The sequence below is a fragment of the Myotis davidii genome, unplaced genomic scaffold, assembly GCF_000327345.1.
Source record: "Myotis davidii unplaced genomic scaffold, ASM32734v1 scaffold513, whole genome shotgun sequence".
Lineage (NCBI taxonomy): Eukaryota > Metazoa > Chordata > Mammalia > Chiroptera > Vespertilionidae > Myotis > Myotis davidii.
In genome coordinates this window covers 2,222,775-2,240,506 of record NW_006284436.1, presented here as the reverse complement: position 1 = coordinate 2,240,506, position 17,732 = coordinate 2,222,775, and the positions used below count along the sequence as shown (strand labels likewise).

General features: G+C 46.1%; 1 protein-coding gene across 1 annotated transcript in view; it reads right to left on the bottom strand.

Moving 5' to 3' along the window:
- Positions 1-17,732, bottom strand: part of KCNMA1 (potassium calcium-activated channel subfamily M alpha 1) — a 699,960-nt gene that overhangs the window by 277,596 nt on the left and 404,632 nt on the right. The window contains exons 4-5 of the mRNA XM_006754825.2: positions 9,362-9,455; positions 8,438-8,549 (exon numbers count right to left, since the gene is read on the bottom strand). Coding sequence (XP_006754888.1) covers positions 8,438-8,549; positions 9,362-9,455 — 206 coding nt within the window. The remainder of the gene's footprint in view (positions 1-8,437; positions 8,550-9,361; positions 9,456-17,732) is intronic.

Sequence of the window (17,732 nt, the reverse complement as noted above, 5' to 3'; positions counted from 1 at the left end):
AACTAAATAGCTAAATGCAGCGAGTGCCCACCCCATTGGACAGCACAGCACAGGTGGGAAGACTTGCTGTTTCAAGCACAGTCCCCTGACCACTGGGCATCTCCCGGGACTACAGAAATGCAGAGTCCCGGCCCCCACCCTTGCCGCCTGAGTCAGAAAGGGCCCTCTAACAAGATCGGGCGCTCACATGCCCACCAAAGTGCAGGAGGCATCTTCTAGGGAGGCATTCGGGCACACTCAGTTAGGAGCCATACACCCTTAGTGCATTCAAATGCAACTGGGGACCATTCAAACGCTGAGCCTAGGTCACCCCCTGCCCCCAACCCAGAGACTTGGACTGAACTGGCTGGAGGTTTGGCCTAATATCCTGAGTTTTCAAAGCTCTCAGAGGGTGGGGAGAGGGGTTAAAAGACAGCCAAAGGACAATGGTTCTCAAAACTGGGTGAACATCAGGATCACTAGGAAGCTACTGGGTCAAACTCGCAGAGTACCCAACCCACAGGGTCCTGGCTGGGCTCTAAGAATCTGCATTTCTCACAAAGATTTCCGGGGCTGCTGCTGCAGGTCCGGCAGTCACACTCGGAGAACCACTGGCCAGTACTTTTAAAAGCATGGGCTCCAGAGCCAGACAGACCTGAGTCCTGGATCATTTACCACCTGGGGAAGTCACCGAACCCCAAACCTGGTCCCCCAAACTGTAAAAGCAGCCTCAAACCATTTACTCTCTGGCGTTGCTGTGCATACTAACTGCGATAATGCCCAGGAGATGCTGAGCCCAGTGTCTGCTCTTCGTAAGCAATCAACAATGGTTCATTATCATCATTATTGTAAGACTCATTCATTCATTCAACAAGCACCGATTATGTGCCGAGAACTGTTCAAAGCACCGGAGACACAGCAAAAACCAAGACGGCCAAGGTCCCTGACACGCTGAGCTGTGGACCAGCATCCTAAGTGACTGTACTGCTCTCGCAGCGCTGATCATAAAAGCTCAGGGAACAGAGGTCAGGGAGGAATTCACTCCAGCGGGGAGAATGGGAAGCTGTACAGGAGGGGAGGGAGGCTGAGCTCACTGGGGAAAGGGCTGTAACCAGAGAGGCAGGAGGGGCAGAAACTCACTCCTGGCTGGTACCAGGAAAGGTGCAGCTGGCAAATGCCTATCAGCAGATGGATGCAGCTGGGGCAGGGGATCTGAGGGGAAGGGGAGGCTGGGAGTTGGGTCTGTGTGTCTGGCTGGGCTGCCCAAAAGGGGCTGCTTCCACTCTCAGTTTTTGTTTTGTTTTGTTAAATCTCAACACACTGAAAATAACCGCTGTCCGAAAACAGAAACCAGCGAAGGCTTTCACTCTCAATTATTCTCACCAAATGCAGGGGCTGGTTAGCGTCAGGCCCAGGTATTAACCTCTCCTCACCTGGGGTTCTTCAAGCCAGAGAGTGGCCCTGGGCCAGAACCCTTCTGAAGTGAACGAGCAACAGTGAGACCCTGAGACGGCAGATGAGCCCCTGAAAATGCCCGCTCGAGGGGAGTGAGGTTCTGACCCCATGCACAGCTTCCCCTGGGAACATGGTGGCATGCCACCAAAACTCCTGCACCTCTTGGCACTCCAAAATTCTGGCTTTTCTATGCTCTTTTAAGTGAACTCAGAACGGCCGAAAGCAGGAGTTCTCAGAAAGGAGAGCTTTTAAGCAGGGGATCTGCTGACCTAACTCGTGCCCGCAGTTCCTGCAGCCACACAGAAAGGGGGCCAGAGCTGGGCGTAACTTGCTTAAGAACCATGGATGGAAAACAGGCATGTCTACAATTAAAACTCAAACACTGCCCTAGCTGGTCTGGCTCAGTGGATAGAGCGTCGGCCTGTGGACTGAAGGGTCCCAGGTTCGACTCCTGTCAAGGGTACATGCCTGGGTTATGGACTGGATCCCCAGTAGGGAGTGTGCAGAAGGCAGCCGATCCATGATTCTCATCATTGATGTTTATGTATCTCTCTCCATCTCCCTTCCTCTCTGAAATCAATAAAAAGATATTGAAAAATAAATAAATGAATAAAACACAAACAAAAACCCCTACATGAGAGTGAGGATATAGGGAGGTCTCAGGCATGCTCACACAGCGGGCCGGGACAGTGCAGGGTGACAAGGGGGCCGCAGCCCTGAGCGCCTGCAGAGCTTCTGGCCTCCACGCTGTGCAGAGCCTCCCCTGCCCGCGTCCCCACTCTAGGCTCCCTGGCTCTATGCCTTTGGGCAACTTACTTGTCCCCCCCTGAGCCTGCTTCCTCTTTGGCAAAATAGGCAGAATCATGGCCCCCCCAAAATGTTCGTGTTAATCCTTAGAACCCATGACTATGGTAACTGACACGGGAAAAGGCAATCACAGGAGCAGATACGTTAAGGTTGCTAACCTGCTGACTTTAAGATGGGGGACGATCTGGATCATCCAGGTGAGCACCTGATGTAATCACAAGGGTCCTTCGAAGTGGAAAATGGAGGCAGAAATGACAGTCAAGAGAGGGGATGACAGAGGGCAAGAGCAGAGCGATGCCCTGTGAGGAGGACTCAGCCCACCCCGGCTGGCTTTGAGGAGGGGGCCGGGAGCCAAGGATGTGGTGGCCTGCGGGAGCTGGAAAAGGCAAAGGAATGGAGTCTTCCTCAGAGCTTCCAGAAAAGAGCACGTTGTTATCTTAGCCCAGAGAGACCTGTGTGAACTTCTAACCTACAGAGTGAAAGACAATAAACGCGTGTTGTTTTAAGACCCTATGTTTGTGGCAGTTTTACTGCAACAAGAACAAACTCACTCCTCGCCTGGCCAGGTTGTGAGGCTGATGCCTGGCACAGGGAAAGGACACTTCCTATCCAGGATGGTGTCCTCCGTGGGCACTCGCTGTCCTCCACGCTGGAGACTGGCTCTGTCTCCCCCTCTGCGGGCTCCCCAGCCACAGCCTCCGCTGGCGCCCCTCCCAGAGGCCGCCTGGCCTTCCTCCGCCCACAGCAGCTCTTTCTCCTCTGAACGCCCAGGGCCCTGACAGGCTGTACCTGGCAATTTGGGCCGTAATTACATAGCGGGCAGTGTTACCTGCTGTTGCTGCCTGTGTGTTTATTTTGGTTCCACAACTAGATTGAAGCCTTAGTCTCAAACAGGAACGATGTTTTGTCCTTTTGTTGCTGTTGTTTTTAAGAACCTGTACTTTTTTTCCAAACCTGTTTTTATCACCTTATAACACAAACACGGACTGCCCGGGCATATTTTATAAGCAGAGAGCCTACGTCGTTTTAATTGCCCTATGGCAGGGCATTAACTCTTTTTTATTTTCCTAGCAGAGTTTGCTGAAGGTTCTAAAGTCTAAGGGCCAAGGCCAGGTCTAACAGCGACCAGGGTCCATGACTGTGGCTCCTCACTAGGCTCTGACTTGCTCCGTCAGAGAAGCAGGGCCAGAGGATGCAGAGAATCACAGTGAAGCAAGCCCAGAGTGGCCAGGCAGGTGGCCCTCCTCCCGGCGCTGAGCACACAGTAGGTGCTCCGGAAAAACAGTTTCACTGACTGGCCAGGGAGCGCATATTTTTTCTCTCCTTTCTTCTATTTAACCACACAAGATGACCCTCAACAAAAATATATAAACACACAAAGGAGCCACAGCCCACTGGCCTTCCTTAGGGATGCGGTTCCCAAAGGCATGAGACACACAGAGAAAAGAGCTCTCCCCAGAGCATATCATTCACGTCTCAAAATAAGACACATCTCTCATTTCATGGCCTATTTATTTTAGGGAGGGAGGAGAATAATTTTGTGAAAGAAACAGAAATGAAAAAGCTGGTGTGTGGGAACAGGAATTAAAATAAGCAGCGACGTGCTGACTGTGGACGTGGATGTCCTCACGTCCTGCGGCCTTATTTTGGTGCCTATTCTGGTTTGTTTTCTTCCCTGGTGCTCTGTTTTTTATTTTTTATTCCTTTTTAATCCTCACCAGAGGATATGTATTTTAGAGTGAGAAAGGAAGGGAGAGAGAGAGAGAGAGAAGGAGAGAGGGAGAGAGAGAGAAACATCAAACAGTTGCCTCTTGTACCTGCCCCAACCAGGGATGGAACCCACGACCCAAGTTCGTGCCCTGACCGGAAATCGAACCTGCCACCTTTTGGTGTACGGGACAACACTCCAACCAACTGAGCCACCCAGCCAGGGCTCTTCCCTAGGGCTTAAAGTCTGACAGGTAAGTGAGAAAGAGAGGCCCAGAATGATCATTAAGTTCATCCTATGTACCTAGCATTTTATTCACATTACCACACTGGATCCCCACTTCAACCTTATGAGGTGAGTGCTATTAACACCCCTGTTGTGCAGGTGGGAAGGCGGAGTGTAAGACAGGAACAATGACCTTGCTCAGAGTGACCCATCAGCAAGTGGCTGAGCCATGAGGTGAATTGAGGGGGTGGAGCCAGAGCTCATCTTGGATCCTCTCTGCTCTGTGGAGGAGGGTGCGTGGCAGCCCCCATCTCTCTCAGGTGAGGCAGAACTGATCCTCAAGTGGCTAAGGTGCCCCTGGACTCAGGTACACCTGTGTTTTCCCGGTCCCAGTGGCCACTCTAGAAACTGGGCGTGAGACAGGACACGTGGGAAGAAGCCATGAGGGTGTGTGTTCTTAAATAAGATCTCTTCCCTGCCTGCCCCCAGCGAAGCCCTCAGTGAGTGAGAAGAGATGGAAGGTGCAACAGCTGGGTCATCCCCAACCCAATTCCCCAAACCCCAAAACTCTCCAGGGCAGGGCAGGGGGAAGAGTGCAGCCTGAGCATGGACATAAAGCCAGACAAAATCTGGGACAAATCACCTTTCCTCACGCCCTGGCAGTGTGACCTTGGACCAGATACTTAACCTCTCTGAGCCGCAGTTTCCTTACCTGCAATATGGGGAAAATCATTCTTAGCTGAGGATTGAGTTCATGTTTGTCAGGGGCTTGTCAGAGCGCCCAGAACTTAGTAGAACCAGAATAAATATTAGCTGTTATTAGTAATACACTATCAAGGGCATGAAGAATATGCACAAAAATGGAAGTAAATACCACACTATCTATAATAATAAAAGCATAATATGCCAGGTGCCTGCCGGCGGCTAGAGGGAAGCCTGGGTCCTGGGTGCCAGAGGGAAGCCGATGAGAGCAGCTGGGGGAAGGAAGGCCTACTCTTGCACGAATTTCGCGCACCAGGCCTCTAGTACTATATATAATAGGCAACCATATATTAACAATAAGAAATCAAACATGGTGAGGGTTGTGCTGTGGGAAAGACAGTGTGGGGAGTCATGGCCTTCCCTGTGTTTTAGCCCCGAAGTGCCAGTTGCAGCCCAGACCTCTGTCTGGGCAGGGCCACGGAGGTGTGAGCGGGAGAACCAGGAGACGCACTTTCCTGCAGCTCAGCCCAAACCTCAGTCACTAAAGGCAACACCTTTCATTTCCCGAGAGGAAGGCAGCACCTCCTGAAATGCCCCATTTAATGAGATGATTCCTTCTAGGTTACATGCCATGCCTCATGGGAATGTTCATTTCACCGCTGGCAGCTCGCTGGCACGATACTTGTCTCACAGTGTAATAACCCAGGTATTTAGTCAGACACGAGGACCGCCTTGGAATATTATCACACTGTACTCCCTTCCACAACAGGCAGACCAGTACTGAATCTCACCCAGGGGCTTCATTACCAAAGAACAAGAAGTGTTGTTAATACAGGTGTTTTCTCCTACAAGAGGTGAAAGGTTAGTTGTTTATTATTATTATTACTAATTATCATTATCATTATTTCAGGGCCCAAAATGTCACTGGTCTATGATTTCAGGAAAAGGGCCTGACACATCGTAGATGCTTAATAAATATTGTTCAATTCATGAACAAACTGAAGCACATTTAGAGCATTTTTTGAAGAGCAACCAGAGTAGATGCAAAATGTAACCCATGTTCTTCCCTTTCCTTTTCTTCCCCCTTTTCTGTTTGCTCTGATCGATCTCACTAGATCAGAACACACCTCCAGAAATCAGGAGGAAGCCATCCACAAGAAGGCAGGGGCTCTTACAACACCCAAGGTCTCCTGGCATAAGACACTCTAGGGCACATTTCACTCACAAGGCGGAGGCGGCCCCACACCCTTACCCCGGTGAGACCTGCTGGCTGCAGAGGTATCTCCACCACCGTCAGGAAGGGGTCTCCTCATCATCTAGGACCACATGGCTCCGGGTAGGATGGACCCTTACATGAAATTCAAATTCAGGAGCTATGAGGGCTGGAAGTAATTATGGCAACCCTCCCATTTTTCAGATGGGAAAACTGAGGGTCCAGAAAAGAAAAGTGACTGTTAAGTGCACAGAGCATGGCCAAGAAGAGAAGGCACATTCCTTTTCTTCCTTCCATCCTTCTTCCTTTCCCCTCTCCATCCTTTCCTCCCTCTTTCTCACTCTTCCCCCTCCCTCCCTTATCCTTCCTCTCTTCTTCCTTCTCTCCCTTCCTTCATTCTTTGCCTCTTTGTTTAAGGGTGTGTGTGTCTGTGTGTCTGTGTGTGTGTGTACTCTTTGCAATGGGATGGCTAGAAAAAGCCCTGGTTAGCAGTCCATATGTAATTTTGGAAATGTTGATGATTTAATTTCACTAACTTCCCAGTCCTCCCCAACAAACAAGACCCCAAATTTCCCATCAATACAAGCATCGTAGAGACTTTCTGAGCTAAAAGAACCGTAGAGATCACCTAGCCCAACCTTCACTATACAGATGAAAAACAATAGGTCAAGTGATGAAAACTGAGTCCCTGGGTCACAAAGCCATTTAGCAGCTAAGCTGAGGTGTCTGGAACCCTTGGCCACAGAGCACATCTGGGTTATACTGAAGACATCTCTCAGATCTGCATGCAGCTCAATGGGCTCATTGTGTTGGCTGGAACACCCAATCTGAGCAAACACGTCTCAAATCAAGCATGAGAAAACTGGTAGAAAACAGTACCCTTATAGGACACACACACAAGTGTGCATGTGATTATGGCATATACTACATGTAAAAGAGGCTTATTTTTAAAATATATGATACTATGTATATAATAAATTCACAGCGCTAGCAAGAACATCACAATATATTGACAGAAGCATGTCTTGACACATTTTTGAAATGTTATCCATCAACATCTGCACAAAGTAAAATATACATATCCAAGTCCTCTCCCAGGAACCTAGAACTATCTATGCCAGGGGTGGGCAAACTTTTTGACTCGAGGGCCACAATGGGTTCTTAAACTGGACCAGAGGGCCGGAACAAGAGCATGGATGGAGTGTTTATGTGAACTAATATAAATTCAAAGTAAACATCATTACATAAAAGGGTACGGTCTGTTTTTTTGTTTTTTTTTTTTAGTTTTATTCATTTCAAACGGGCTGGATCCAGCCCGAGGGCCGTAGTTTGCCCACGGCTGATCTATGCAAATAAAATTGTACAAATATGTGGATGAGTGTGTTTATTAGACCATTGCATACAGTAGAAGAAGAAAACGATCGTGTGGTCCATCATTAGGGTTATTGCAGAATAAACTGGGGCACAACAATATATGGAATTTTGTGCTGAACGGATGTCCATCATTTATTAGTAAGAAAACCAAATTTTTGTACAATGTGATTCACACAATTATCTTGTACAAAGACCACCACTTCTAGCACACTATCATGTGTGAACATACATGCTTTCTGTGGTGGAATGAATGTGAAGGAAAGTTGTGGGGTCTGTTAACACTGAGCAGCTCAGAGAGCAGGCAGGGAGGGGGTAAGGAGGGTAATATGATTAATATTTTCTTTATGTAAGCATTTTTGAATGTTTATACTGACTATAATATACATATACTAGAGGCCTGGTGCACGGATTCTTGCACCAGTGGGGTCCCTCAGCCTGGCCTATGGGGATTGGGCCAAAACCAGCTCTCTGACATCCCCCGAGGGATCCTGGATTACAAGAGGGCAGTTCTCGGGTGACACACCCTAGAATCGGGCTCCCTCCTCCCTGGGTCAGGGTGCATCATCTGAGAACTGCAGCTGCCAAGTCACCACAGCTCGGCAGCTCCTGCATTGAGCATCTGCCCCCTGGTGGTCATTGCGTGTCATAGTTACCAGTCAGAGTGTCTGCCCCCTGGTAGTCATTGCGTGTCATGGCTACCAGTCGGATGGTCGGATGGTCGCTTAGGCTTTTATATATATAAAAAAGCTTCCACAATGACAAAACCGCATTACCTGAAGCACAAGCTGTGCAAATCCTGTGGTCGGGTGCTCCAAGAACTGTCCCCATCAGCGTCTAACACTCCAGGAGTTGTTCACATTAACACACACAACTTCCTTCCCGCAGAACAGCCCAGCCCTCTGACCCGCCCTGGAGTCTCTAATTCAGCTATGGCCCTGGAAGCAGGAGGAAGAAGGGAAGAGAGGCTGACTTACCAAGCCAACTTCTGTTTAAGTACACAGACACAAACACCGGGGGGACCGTGAAGAAATCCACCACAGAGTTCACTTCTAGCCAGAACCACAGCTTGTCGTTGGCTGCAATAAACTGGGGGAAAGAAAAGAGGGAAAAATGAGAAGCCTGGTGCCAGCATTCAAAATATACTCTGCCAAAGGCTATGTTTTGGTTTCTTGTGGGGGTCTGGAGAGAGATGTTATATTCTTCTCATATCTACACCAATTAGATGCTATTTTTGTCTTAGAATTCAGACAGCCATTTCTAAAGGCTGTTCTTTTATTGCTTGCTATGTTGGCCTTGGAGAAAGCTCAGGCAGTATATTTTTTCTGTGGTTTTTAACTGCATCAGAGGGAAGACTCTCTAATGTAAATAAAGCGTATATGGGTGCATTCATACACACACACACACACACACACACACACACACACACACACCTCTGTAATCCACCTCTGTACCACTCTTGTCATAAACAGGGTGTAGTGTAACCCTCCCAAGCCCCAAATTCTGCTACCCCCCTGATTCCACTGTTCTCTCAGGATCCAGCTAAGTGAGCCCTGATAAACAAACATTTAAAGGTAAAAAGCACTTTTTTAAGTTCTGTTTAAGAGAACAATGCCCTCCTGTTTGAATAGAGGGAAGAGAAGCAGTTGGCCAGTGGAGGCATAATAGTTATTTCAATCCCCGTTTCTCCCCCTGTGAACACAATGAACATGTACTTCAGAAAAATGCTGCTCTAAGGAAAAGGCTCTCCCACAGGCGAACACTCGGGACGCAGGGCTGCTGTGTCCCCTGGGAACACTGGGCTTTGTCTGCCTGCGAGAGCAGAGGCTGGCGGAGGATGGCCCTTGGAAACAAGACTTGCACCCCCCATGGCGGTACCGAGCAATGTTGCTCCAACTTACCCGCAAGCCAAAGTAGAGAAGGAAGAACACGTTGAAAGCCATGTCGATCTGTAATGTGAAATCTTTGTAGAAATTCTGGCAGGATTCTATGGGGCTATTAGACAGGAAGAAGAAAAGGCATGGGGTCAATGAGAGGCACCATCCAGTCTCCCGCAGGCTGCGCAGTGGTGGTGCTGGGGCAGAGGACACAGTGAACGTCCATCAGACAAAGCACTTGGTCTTCCTACCCCCTGTGATCATCAAGCAAGCATCGCCAAGGGGTCTTTCCATTCAACCATCCAGTCTTTTGTTCTGTTGTTTATGTTATAATTTTCTCTCTCTCTATTATTTTCATCATCATTCAACATTTGAGCTAAAAATTTAAAGAAGGTCATGCAGACACCTTGGAGGAAGGACAAGCAAGAGACACTACCAAAGGCCTTCATTTCACATTAACCCTTAAAGGACTGACTTTCTTTGAGAGGACACGTCCCAGAGCTGAATACAGTCCCTCACACCCTTCAGCACGTTGGCATGGAGCCCATTGCCAATTAAACAAGGCGGCCGTGTTGGGAACCTTTTGAAAGCCAACAGCTGATGAGCAGGAGAGGACCCAGGAGCGTCTCAGGAAAGCTGTGGAGGAGAGGGTCCTGGTTGAGGTTCTGGAGAGACTAAGTGTGGATCCATGTGCCGCATTCTGACCCGGGAAGAAGCATTGCCCAACTGGTAAAGGTCAAGGCCATTAAACCAAAACGTTGAAGCAGTACTCTAAGGGTTAATTTCATCTTTATTTTCGGCATGCAGGTTAACTGGCTCTGTGTGTGTCAAGCAGCGAATGCGGACCCCGGCACACTCTACTTTGTTCAAGAGTAGGCAGATCAAGAGTGTACTACTATACAAACTGGTACGCGGCTCCCGCGTGCCTTCCCGCGTCAAGCTGATCCGAGGATCAGTGTGTGAAAAGGCTCAAGTCTGGGGCTGGGTGGGAAGCAGGAAAGCCTCCTAAGCATCTCAGAGCTGTAAATGAAAATTCGTGGTATACTGTTATCAGTCAGAAAATGGTAACACTCAGGCCAGGAGCATAAAGAAGGTGAGGGGAGCAAAAGAGAAGTAAAATACTTTCCCCAGATGGAAAGCAACGTGGACCTCCAGGCCAGGAGAGGGCGAGCTTGAGAAATGCGGGATGGAGGATTTCCAGGGTTGCCGCTTTGGAAATCACTGTATGCCATACCAGTTAGTATAGTTGTACTCTGTAAGGGCAATGCTTAGTGTATTCATCAGGCAGGAATCTGTGCAGTACGGGAATGCGGAGCCCACCTAGAGCCAGGGTGGGTCAGTCTGTGGGATCCTATTACATGCACTGGATTTAGCCATTCTTATCTCTATCACAAGTCAAACATGCCCTTTGTCACCTCCCAAATCACAATCAGGATGAAAAACCTCCAGCAAAGCATCAAGAGTAATCTACGCTTGCATTTACAAACTAAGGAGACTGAACGGAAAACAAACACTGAAAAAGATAGTTCTTTTATAAAGGGAACAACAACTACTGGGTTTACACTAAGGCAAGGGGTTTGGAAGAAAGACAATGAATTTGCTTAGTCCAGTCCTGAAAAGAGACAGGAGAAAAAGCCAGACATCACAGCCTAGCTCTCTGCCTGCTCTCCTACTTAGGTATCAGTTTAAACACAAAAAGGAAAATGCAGATCTAGAGCTAATGTGACATTGCTGCAACGCCCAAGCCATGATGGCATTTTTGTTTGTTTGTTTCAAGAACAAAACCCACAAGGTGCCAGAGTTCTTAGCTACTCTAGCTGCAGAGAAAGAAAGCACGCGAAGTCGGCTGAGTGGAAATCCTCTCCAGATCCCAAGGGATGAAGAGACATTGCATTTCTTTGCAAAGGTGAGTGTAGGTGAAAGAGGTGAGCAAGAGCGTGAGGCCAGGGAGCTCTGTTGGTAAATATGACACATCTTCATGTGTGCCAACAGCAACTTCGCTGTGCATCATAGATTCATATTCATCAAGACTGACGTGTATTCAGTCAAGAAGACAGAGAAACCCATCACTTCACCAAGACCAAGTGATCACCTTACTATTGCCCTCACAATAGCTACTGGAGTTATGGATGGCATATTTGGGGGTCCTGTGAGTTCCCTGCCTCCTATTATTCCCATGGCCCCTGTGGATAGCTTAGTAGTTACCTTGAAATACATCTTGAAGGGAACGTGCTTGCTAGACTGTGGAAGAGGACAGAACAGTGTGGGAAGAGCTGTCAGCTCAATGCCATTGAGGATGTTTTGGTTCAAAAATGAAAGCAGATGTTCAAAATAGTATAAGGAATTAGGCTGATCAGGCTGCAGAAACTTCTTTCCATCGTTACGTGCCCCCTTGCCATTTCTGCTGCTCCCTCCCATGCTACCCATTTCCAAAGGCAACAATGGGAGGGCTGATGCTAAAGGACATGGTGTTGAAAAATATACCTCTGCAGCACCTCTGATTTACAGAGAACAATGTTGAAACCATAATAGACCTTTTTTTCTGTCAGATTTAGAGCCGATTTAATCATTGTTTCGTATCATTCCTCGAGTCCTAGACTTGGAGCTGAAATAATAGAGGGAGTAAATTATGCGCTGGTGCTGCAGCCCTTCCTCAGCGGGAGCTCACCAATAAATGAGCACACTCTGCTGAGATGAAGGAGCAAGCAGGAGGGAAGCAGGAAATCTGGGGGGAAAACAGGGCCAGCCCCCGGGGCCCAGGTAGGACCAGAGTAACCAGGGAGTCAGTTTTCTACCCCCTTTAGCTCTTTAACCAGGATCCCCTCCGAGATCAGTCCATGGGCTTTTGGTCCATGGACTCACACAATCAGAGACCAGGAGGGGAGGTTCTACGTTTCCCAGATGGAAACGACTCATGGAGAAGTTCATGGATCTCACAAAAAGAAACTACATACATAATTGAACAAACAGAAGGGTTGGTTGGCCATATCAGCCAGGATTTCTTTTCCTCCCAAAGAGATTTTATCCTAATGATTAACACTCGTTGTAGAATGGGACAATTACATAGAAACTCCTCTTCCTTCTTGTGTAAATAGGAGAGTTCCTTGTCGAGATAGACAGAAATTCCAAGAGCTAGAAAATAAATCACTTTTTTAAACAATCAAGGAGAGCGACTCGGGGTTACACACTTAGATTTAAGTCACCATTCTGATGAGCATGCCCATGGCAGAACCGGCTTTTTATGGACCTGTGTTGCCAATTAAAAAAAATAAATAAAAAGTGGAGTTTTAAGAATTGAAATGAGGACCGCTAGTTCTAATCCTGGCAGTAGAAAATGGACTTTCCCTAACTGTCCTTGGTTAATTAATGACAATAATTAGAGGACACAAGATAAGTGGTAAGCTGATGAACTATTTATTCCTCAGTTCCCAGAGTTCATGGATCAAGACTGATACTAAAACCTTAGGCAAATGTTGGGTTTTTACCAGGACCCCTGGGGACACCTTCAATAAAGCCTTCCTCCTATGGATGAATATTCAGTGTTAGACAGAGGTTGAAAGACAAACTCCCATTTCCTCCTAACCATCAAGCAATCATATCTCAGAATTTAGCTCTCTCTATAAAGGAAAATAAGATTCACACAAAGTGGGAAATATATCTCTTTCTTCATCAATATAACAACACAACGTCCGATGAGGCCCATGAGTAGGAATAGTCTTTCCTGAAGACGGACTTAAGGACGTGTCTTTCCCAAGCACAAGGCAAGCTATAACGTCCCAGGTCTTCTCTCAAAGGCAAAGGGGGAAAGACAAAAATCTCACTTCTCACAGTTATTCCTCTGGACGTCTGCATCATCTCCAAGAGGGAAGTAATTGCCCTCTCTTCTCAGCCTCTGAACTTCCCTGCGTTTTTCTGAAGTCTGTTTGCCCTCCCTGGGTCTGGCTGTCCAACCCTGTGAAGATATTTGTTCAGGACAACGGTCCTCAAACTTCAGCCTGCACCTGGAGGGCTTGTTAAAACGCTGGTGGGCCCACCTCCCAGGGCTTCTGGTTTGGTAGATCTGAGAGAAGGTCCTGAGAACTTGCATTTCTAACGATTTCCCAGAGGCTGTTGCTCATGTGGGGACCACACTTTGCGAACCACTGCTCCAGACCTTTCTCAGGAAGACACACTAATTACAGGGGTTGCTGCTTGAGAAGCTCTGCATTCAGACCTGAACCGTGAGGATGAGGCATTGAGACCACCCTCAGATGACCAGCTGCATACCACGTGACTAACTGCTGAGACCAAAGGGTTGGACAGATATTTTCAGTTTCAGATGTGGACGTGGGGTGAGGGGGGAGGGGGAATTAAGACGATTCAGGGAAGTAATTACAACACTGCTATGCAAGCTTCACCAATGACATTCTAATTAACCACCAGAGTGTGCCCAGGCAGCACATTTATAGTTCAATATTTAAAGGAAAAATAATGATGAGGAGGTTATCAAGACCATAATTTGTAAGAGATAAAGAAATGTTAAGCAGCTTAGGCACAACAGCAGCAAACATCTGAGATGATTTAATAAATAACCACAAGAGAGGGAAGGGACTAATGAGGCACTTTCTGAAATAATTTCCAATATTTAAATTCTCCTCACTCTTGTGGCTAGTACCTTTTGAAATTGGATGGAGACTTTTCAATATCCATCTGGGTAATGGATCACCAGAGTTCAGGCCTACAGCACCAGAGACAGGGATCAATACAAAAAGCTTAATGATCCCAGGCTCTTCTCCTACCTAGTCCTATCTCGGCAATGTGGCCAGATTAATTTAATTAAAATATGTCATTCATCCACCATCATGGCTTCCTCCTGCCTCATGCATCTACTCAGCCTGGCTGGGAAGAAGTTCTAAAACCCCACCTCTCTCTCCATCTCCCATTTTATTCTCTGCTACGCTCTAGCCAAGCCCTCTGCTACTATGAGCTGGTGCCTTCATTATTTCCTGAGTGTGACCCACATGTTCCTAATTCTAAAGCTATGCTTTTGCTGTGGTCTCATCAAATGCTCCTCCCTCTCTGTGCTCAAACCCTAGGCAGTCTTCAAAGCTCCTGAAAAGCATGGCTTGGCAAATTACTCATGCCTCACTGATCTCTCCCACCTCTGAATTCCTACGGCATTAGGAGCAAGGAATTGTAAACTGTCTTATAATGTTGATTATTATTATTTAATTCAATGTAATAATGCCTGGCGATTGTATAGAGTTTACTCTTCCACTTGGTCCTCCTAACTTGGCAAAATAGATACTGCATTATCATCTCGCTTCTGCACAAAATTGCGCCCCCATCACCTTTCCATCAAGTCAGGCCCACTCCCCCCCCCCCCCCCAAGGTCACGGAGCTCAGTGGAACAGAGACTCAACATCCTTTCTTCCATACCACCTCCTTCTCCAGATGAACTGCAAGATCCTTGGAGATAGAAAAAGACATAAGACATAGTATCTGCTGTCCACAGAGCCTGGTCTCGAGCTTATGCAAAAACGATGGATTGGCTGACTTATGGAGGAGGTAAAGCTATTCTAGAAAAAAATCATTCATTTGTTGAATAGTCTGGGAAAGTCTAGAGGCGGCTGAGCTATCTGGCCTACATCTGACCCTTCTCTGTCAAGACTGTCGTGTGGAGCATTACAAATCCTCAGAAGTCCTTCTTGGGATCCTGAGCAGTAGCGACATCATGACGCTTAACCCCATCAGCTGAGGGCAAGTTTCTCCACTTACGGAGAAGTAATTCCCAGTTATCCAGATGTTTAAAGATGGGTGACCCTCAACATGCCCCAATTTTCTCTCACCCTCTCCTATCCTAGAACAAGAATGAACATAGTCATGGATAATGATATTTAGATACTTTGAACACTTCTAATTATGGACTAGACAATCAATAAGCATTGCATCCCATTCCATTCTATAAAAAATTTTAAAAATTATGAAATCATATAGATTATGGAACCTATCTGCAACAGGGGGAGAAAATCTAAGTGATTTGAGGGTTAGTAATTTTGAAATTTAATAATATCTGGATTTATTGGGTAAGTTAAGTGCCTCGATTTTCCTGCCCACAAAATAGGAATAAAAGCACCTAACTAATCTGAGTATTATAAGACCAAGAAATTCTAAAAGAGAAGAAAGTCTTTGCAATGCACAGTTGGCCCTTGAACAACAAGGGTTTGAATTGCACAGGTCCACTTATCCTATATAATAAAAGGCTAATATGCAAACTGACAGAACAATGGGACAACCGATTGATATGATGTGCACTGACCCCCAGGGGACAGACAACACAGGAGCTGCCCCCTGGTGGTCAGTGTGCTCCCATAGGGGGAGCACCACTTGGCCAGAAGCCCTGGGCAGGGCTCATGGCTGGCAAGCACAGTGGCGGTGGGACAGGGAGTGGGCCTAAGCCATCAGTCGGAAATCCCCCGAGGGCTCCCAGATTGCGAGATGGTGCAGTCCGGGCTGAAAGACAGCCCCCCCCGCCGAGTGCACGAATTTTGTGCACCTGGCCTCTAGTATGGATATTTTTCAATAAATATGCAAAGTACTGTACATATATTTTCCTTATTACTTCATTAATAACATTTTATTTTCTCTAGCTTACTGTATTGTAAGAATACAGTATATAATACATATAATATACAAACTGAGTATTAACTGACTGTGTTACTGCTAAGGCTTCCAGTCAACAGTGTGGGCTATCAGCAGTTAAGATCTGGGGAGTCAAAAGTTGTAAGTGGATTTTTGAGTATGTGGGGATTAGTGATCCTAACCTCTGCATAGTTCAAAGGCCAACTGTACTCCAAATTAGAAATCAATATTTTTACTCATATAATTTTAAGTCTCAGAAAAATATCTTGCAAACTAATGACAATAGTGAATTCAGTGTGAATGACATGGTACTAATTAATCATTGAGAAAAATAATAATCTGTTTATAAAATACTATCTTTTTGCTTCTCTCAGTGCCCCCATTTCAATGTCAGAGCTTTGGACTTAAAAGCTTATATTTTTAATGTTGGTGCTTTTGGTGTTTATCCTGGATGGGGTCAGTATTCAATAAATTGTTTGGTTTTTTGTTATTTTAACAAACAGAATCAACCCTCTTCTATTGATCAGCATTGTGACTTTATCTCAGAACGTATGGTAGTAGTTATTGTGTAAGATGTTATCACTGATGGATAAGTGTGTGTTCAATCAGTAATCAATACTGATGATAGTAACATCAAAATGAGCCCTTGGTTTTATCTTAAAACACATGGGTTTTTTTTTAGATCTTTCAATGGTTCTAATGTGAATAGAAAATACTTTTTGTTACTTGTAGTATTGATCTATCATGATCCCAAGCCAGATGGTTAAGTGGCTTTGCTGAGAAACGTTCAGTTATAGGTGTGTATCAATACTTCTATTAATCCTTCTGACAGCACCAGCCTTCTAATTATGCCTCTGCTCAATTGTGATCCAACAACCACAAACATATGCCTTATTAGGGTCATGCTGAAATTCATTGGAACAAATGGGTAAGTGGTATATGGACCCTCACTTCTCTCTGTATCCTATGTCTTCTTGAGCTTAATTGATACGGAGACTCCTGGAACAGCAGCAATAGACTTCAGAGCAGTTGTTTGGCTCAGGGTGTCTCCCTGGGTAATTCGTTCCAATAATTAAACATTCTTCTAGGAGACAAAAAAAAATTACATAGATGGCTGATGGAGAGAACAAAATATGTCAGCTCCTTATACATTGGATTTCTCAATGAAGCACACAGATAATTTGTTTTCATGAAACTCAGATGATTAAATCTGTCAATTTCTCATAGAGCTCTTCTAAACGTTGGCACAAGTCGTCGGTATGCTATGTGAGCTTAGGTTCTCCTTCTCATCTTCATTCCATATCTTTTCATCCATTGATGCACCCAAATAAGCAAATCAAAAGCAAAGTGTGGGCATTATAAGTTAATCTCAAGAGTATTTAGCAGTTAGGTAGTTTTAGAGTTCAGTGGAAGAATTAAAATCCCAGATCTATCAGCTATCAGCTGTGTTATTGAGGACAAATAATTTGATTTCTCCAAGCTGTGGTTTTCTCGTCTGTAAATTAGAGATACAGATACACACCTCAAAGGCTGTGATGAAGATGAAATTGAATAATGAGTAAAAAACAAACACTGAACAAGTGGGAGTTATTTTTAAAACTAAGTTAATAATGATAATGACGAGAACCAAGATGGCGGCATAGGTTAACGCCGGAGTTTGCCGCCTCGAACAACCATTTCAAAAGTGAAACTAAAAGACGGAAGGGACATCACCCAGACCCACAGGAACGCTGGCTGAGTGGAAGTCCTACAACTAGGAGGAAAGAGTAACGCA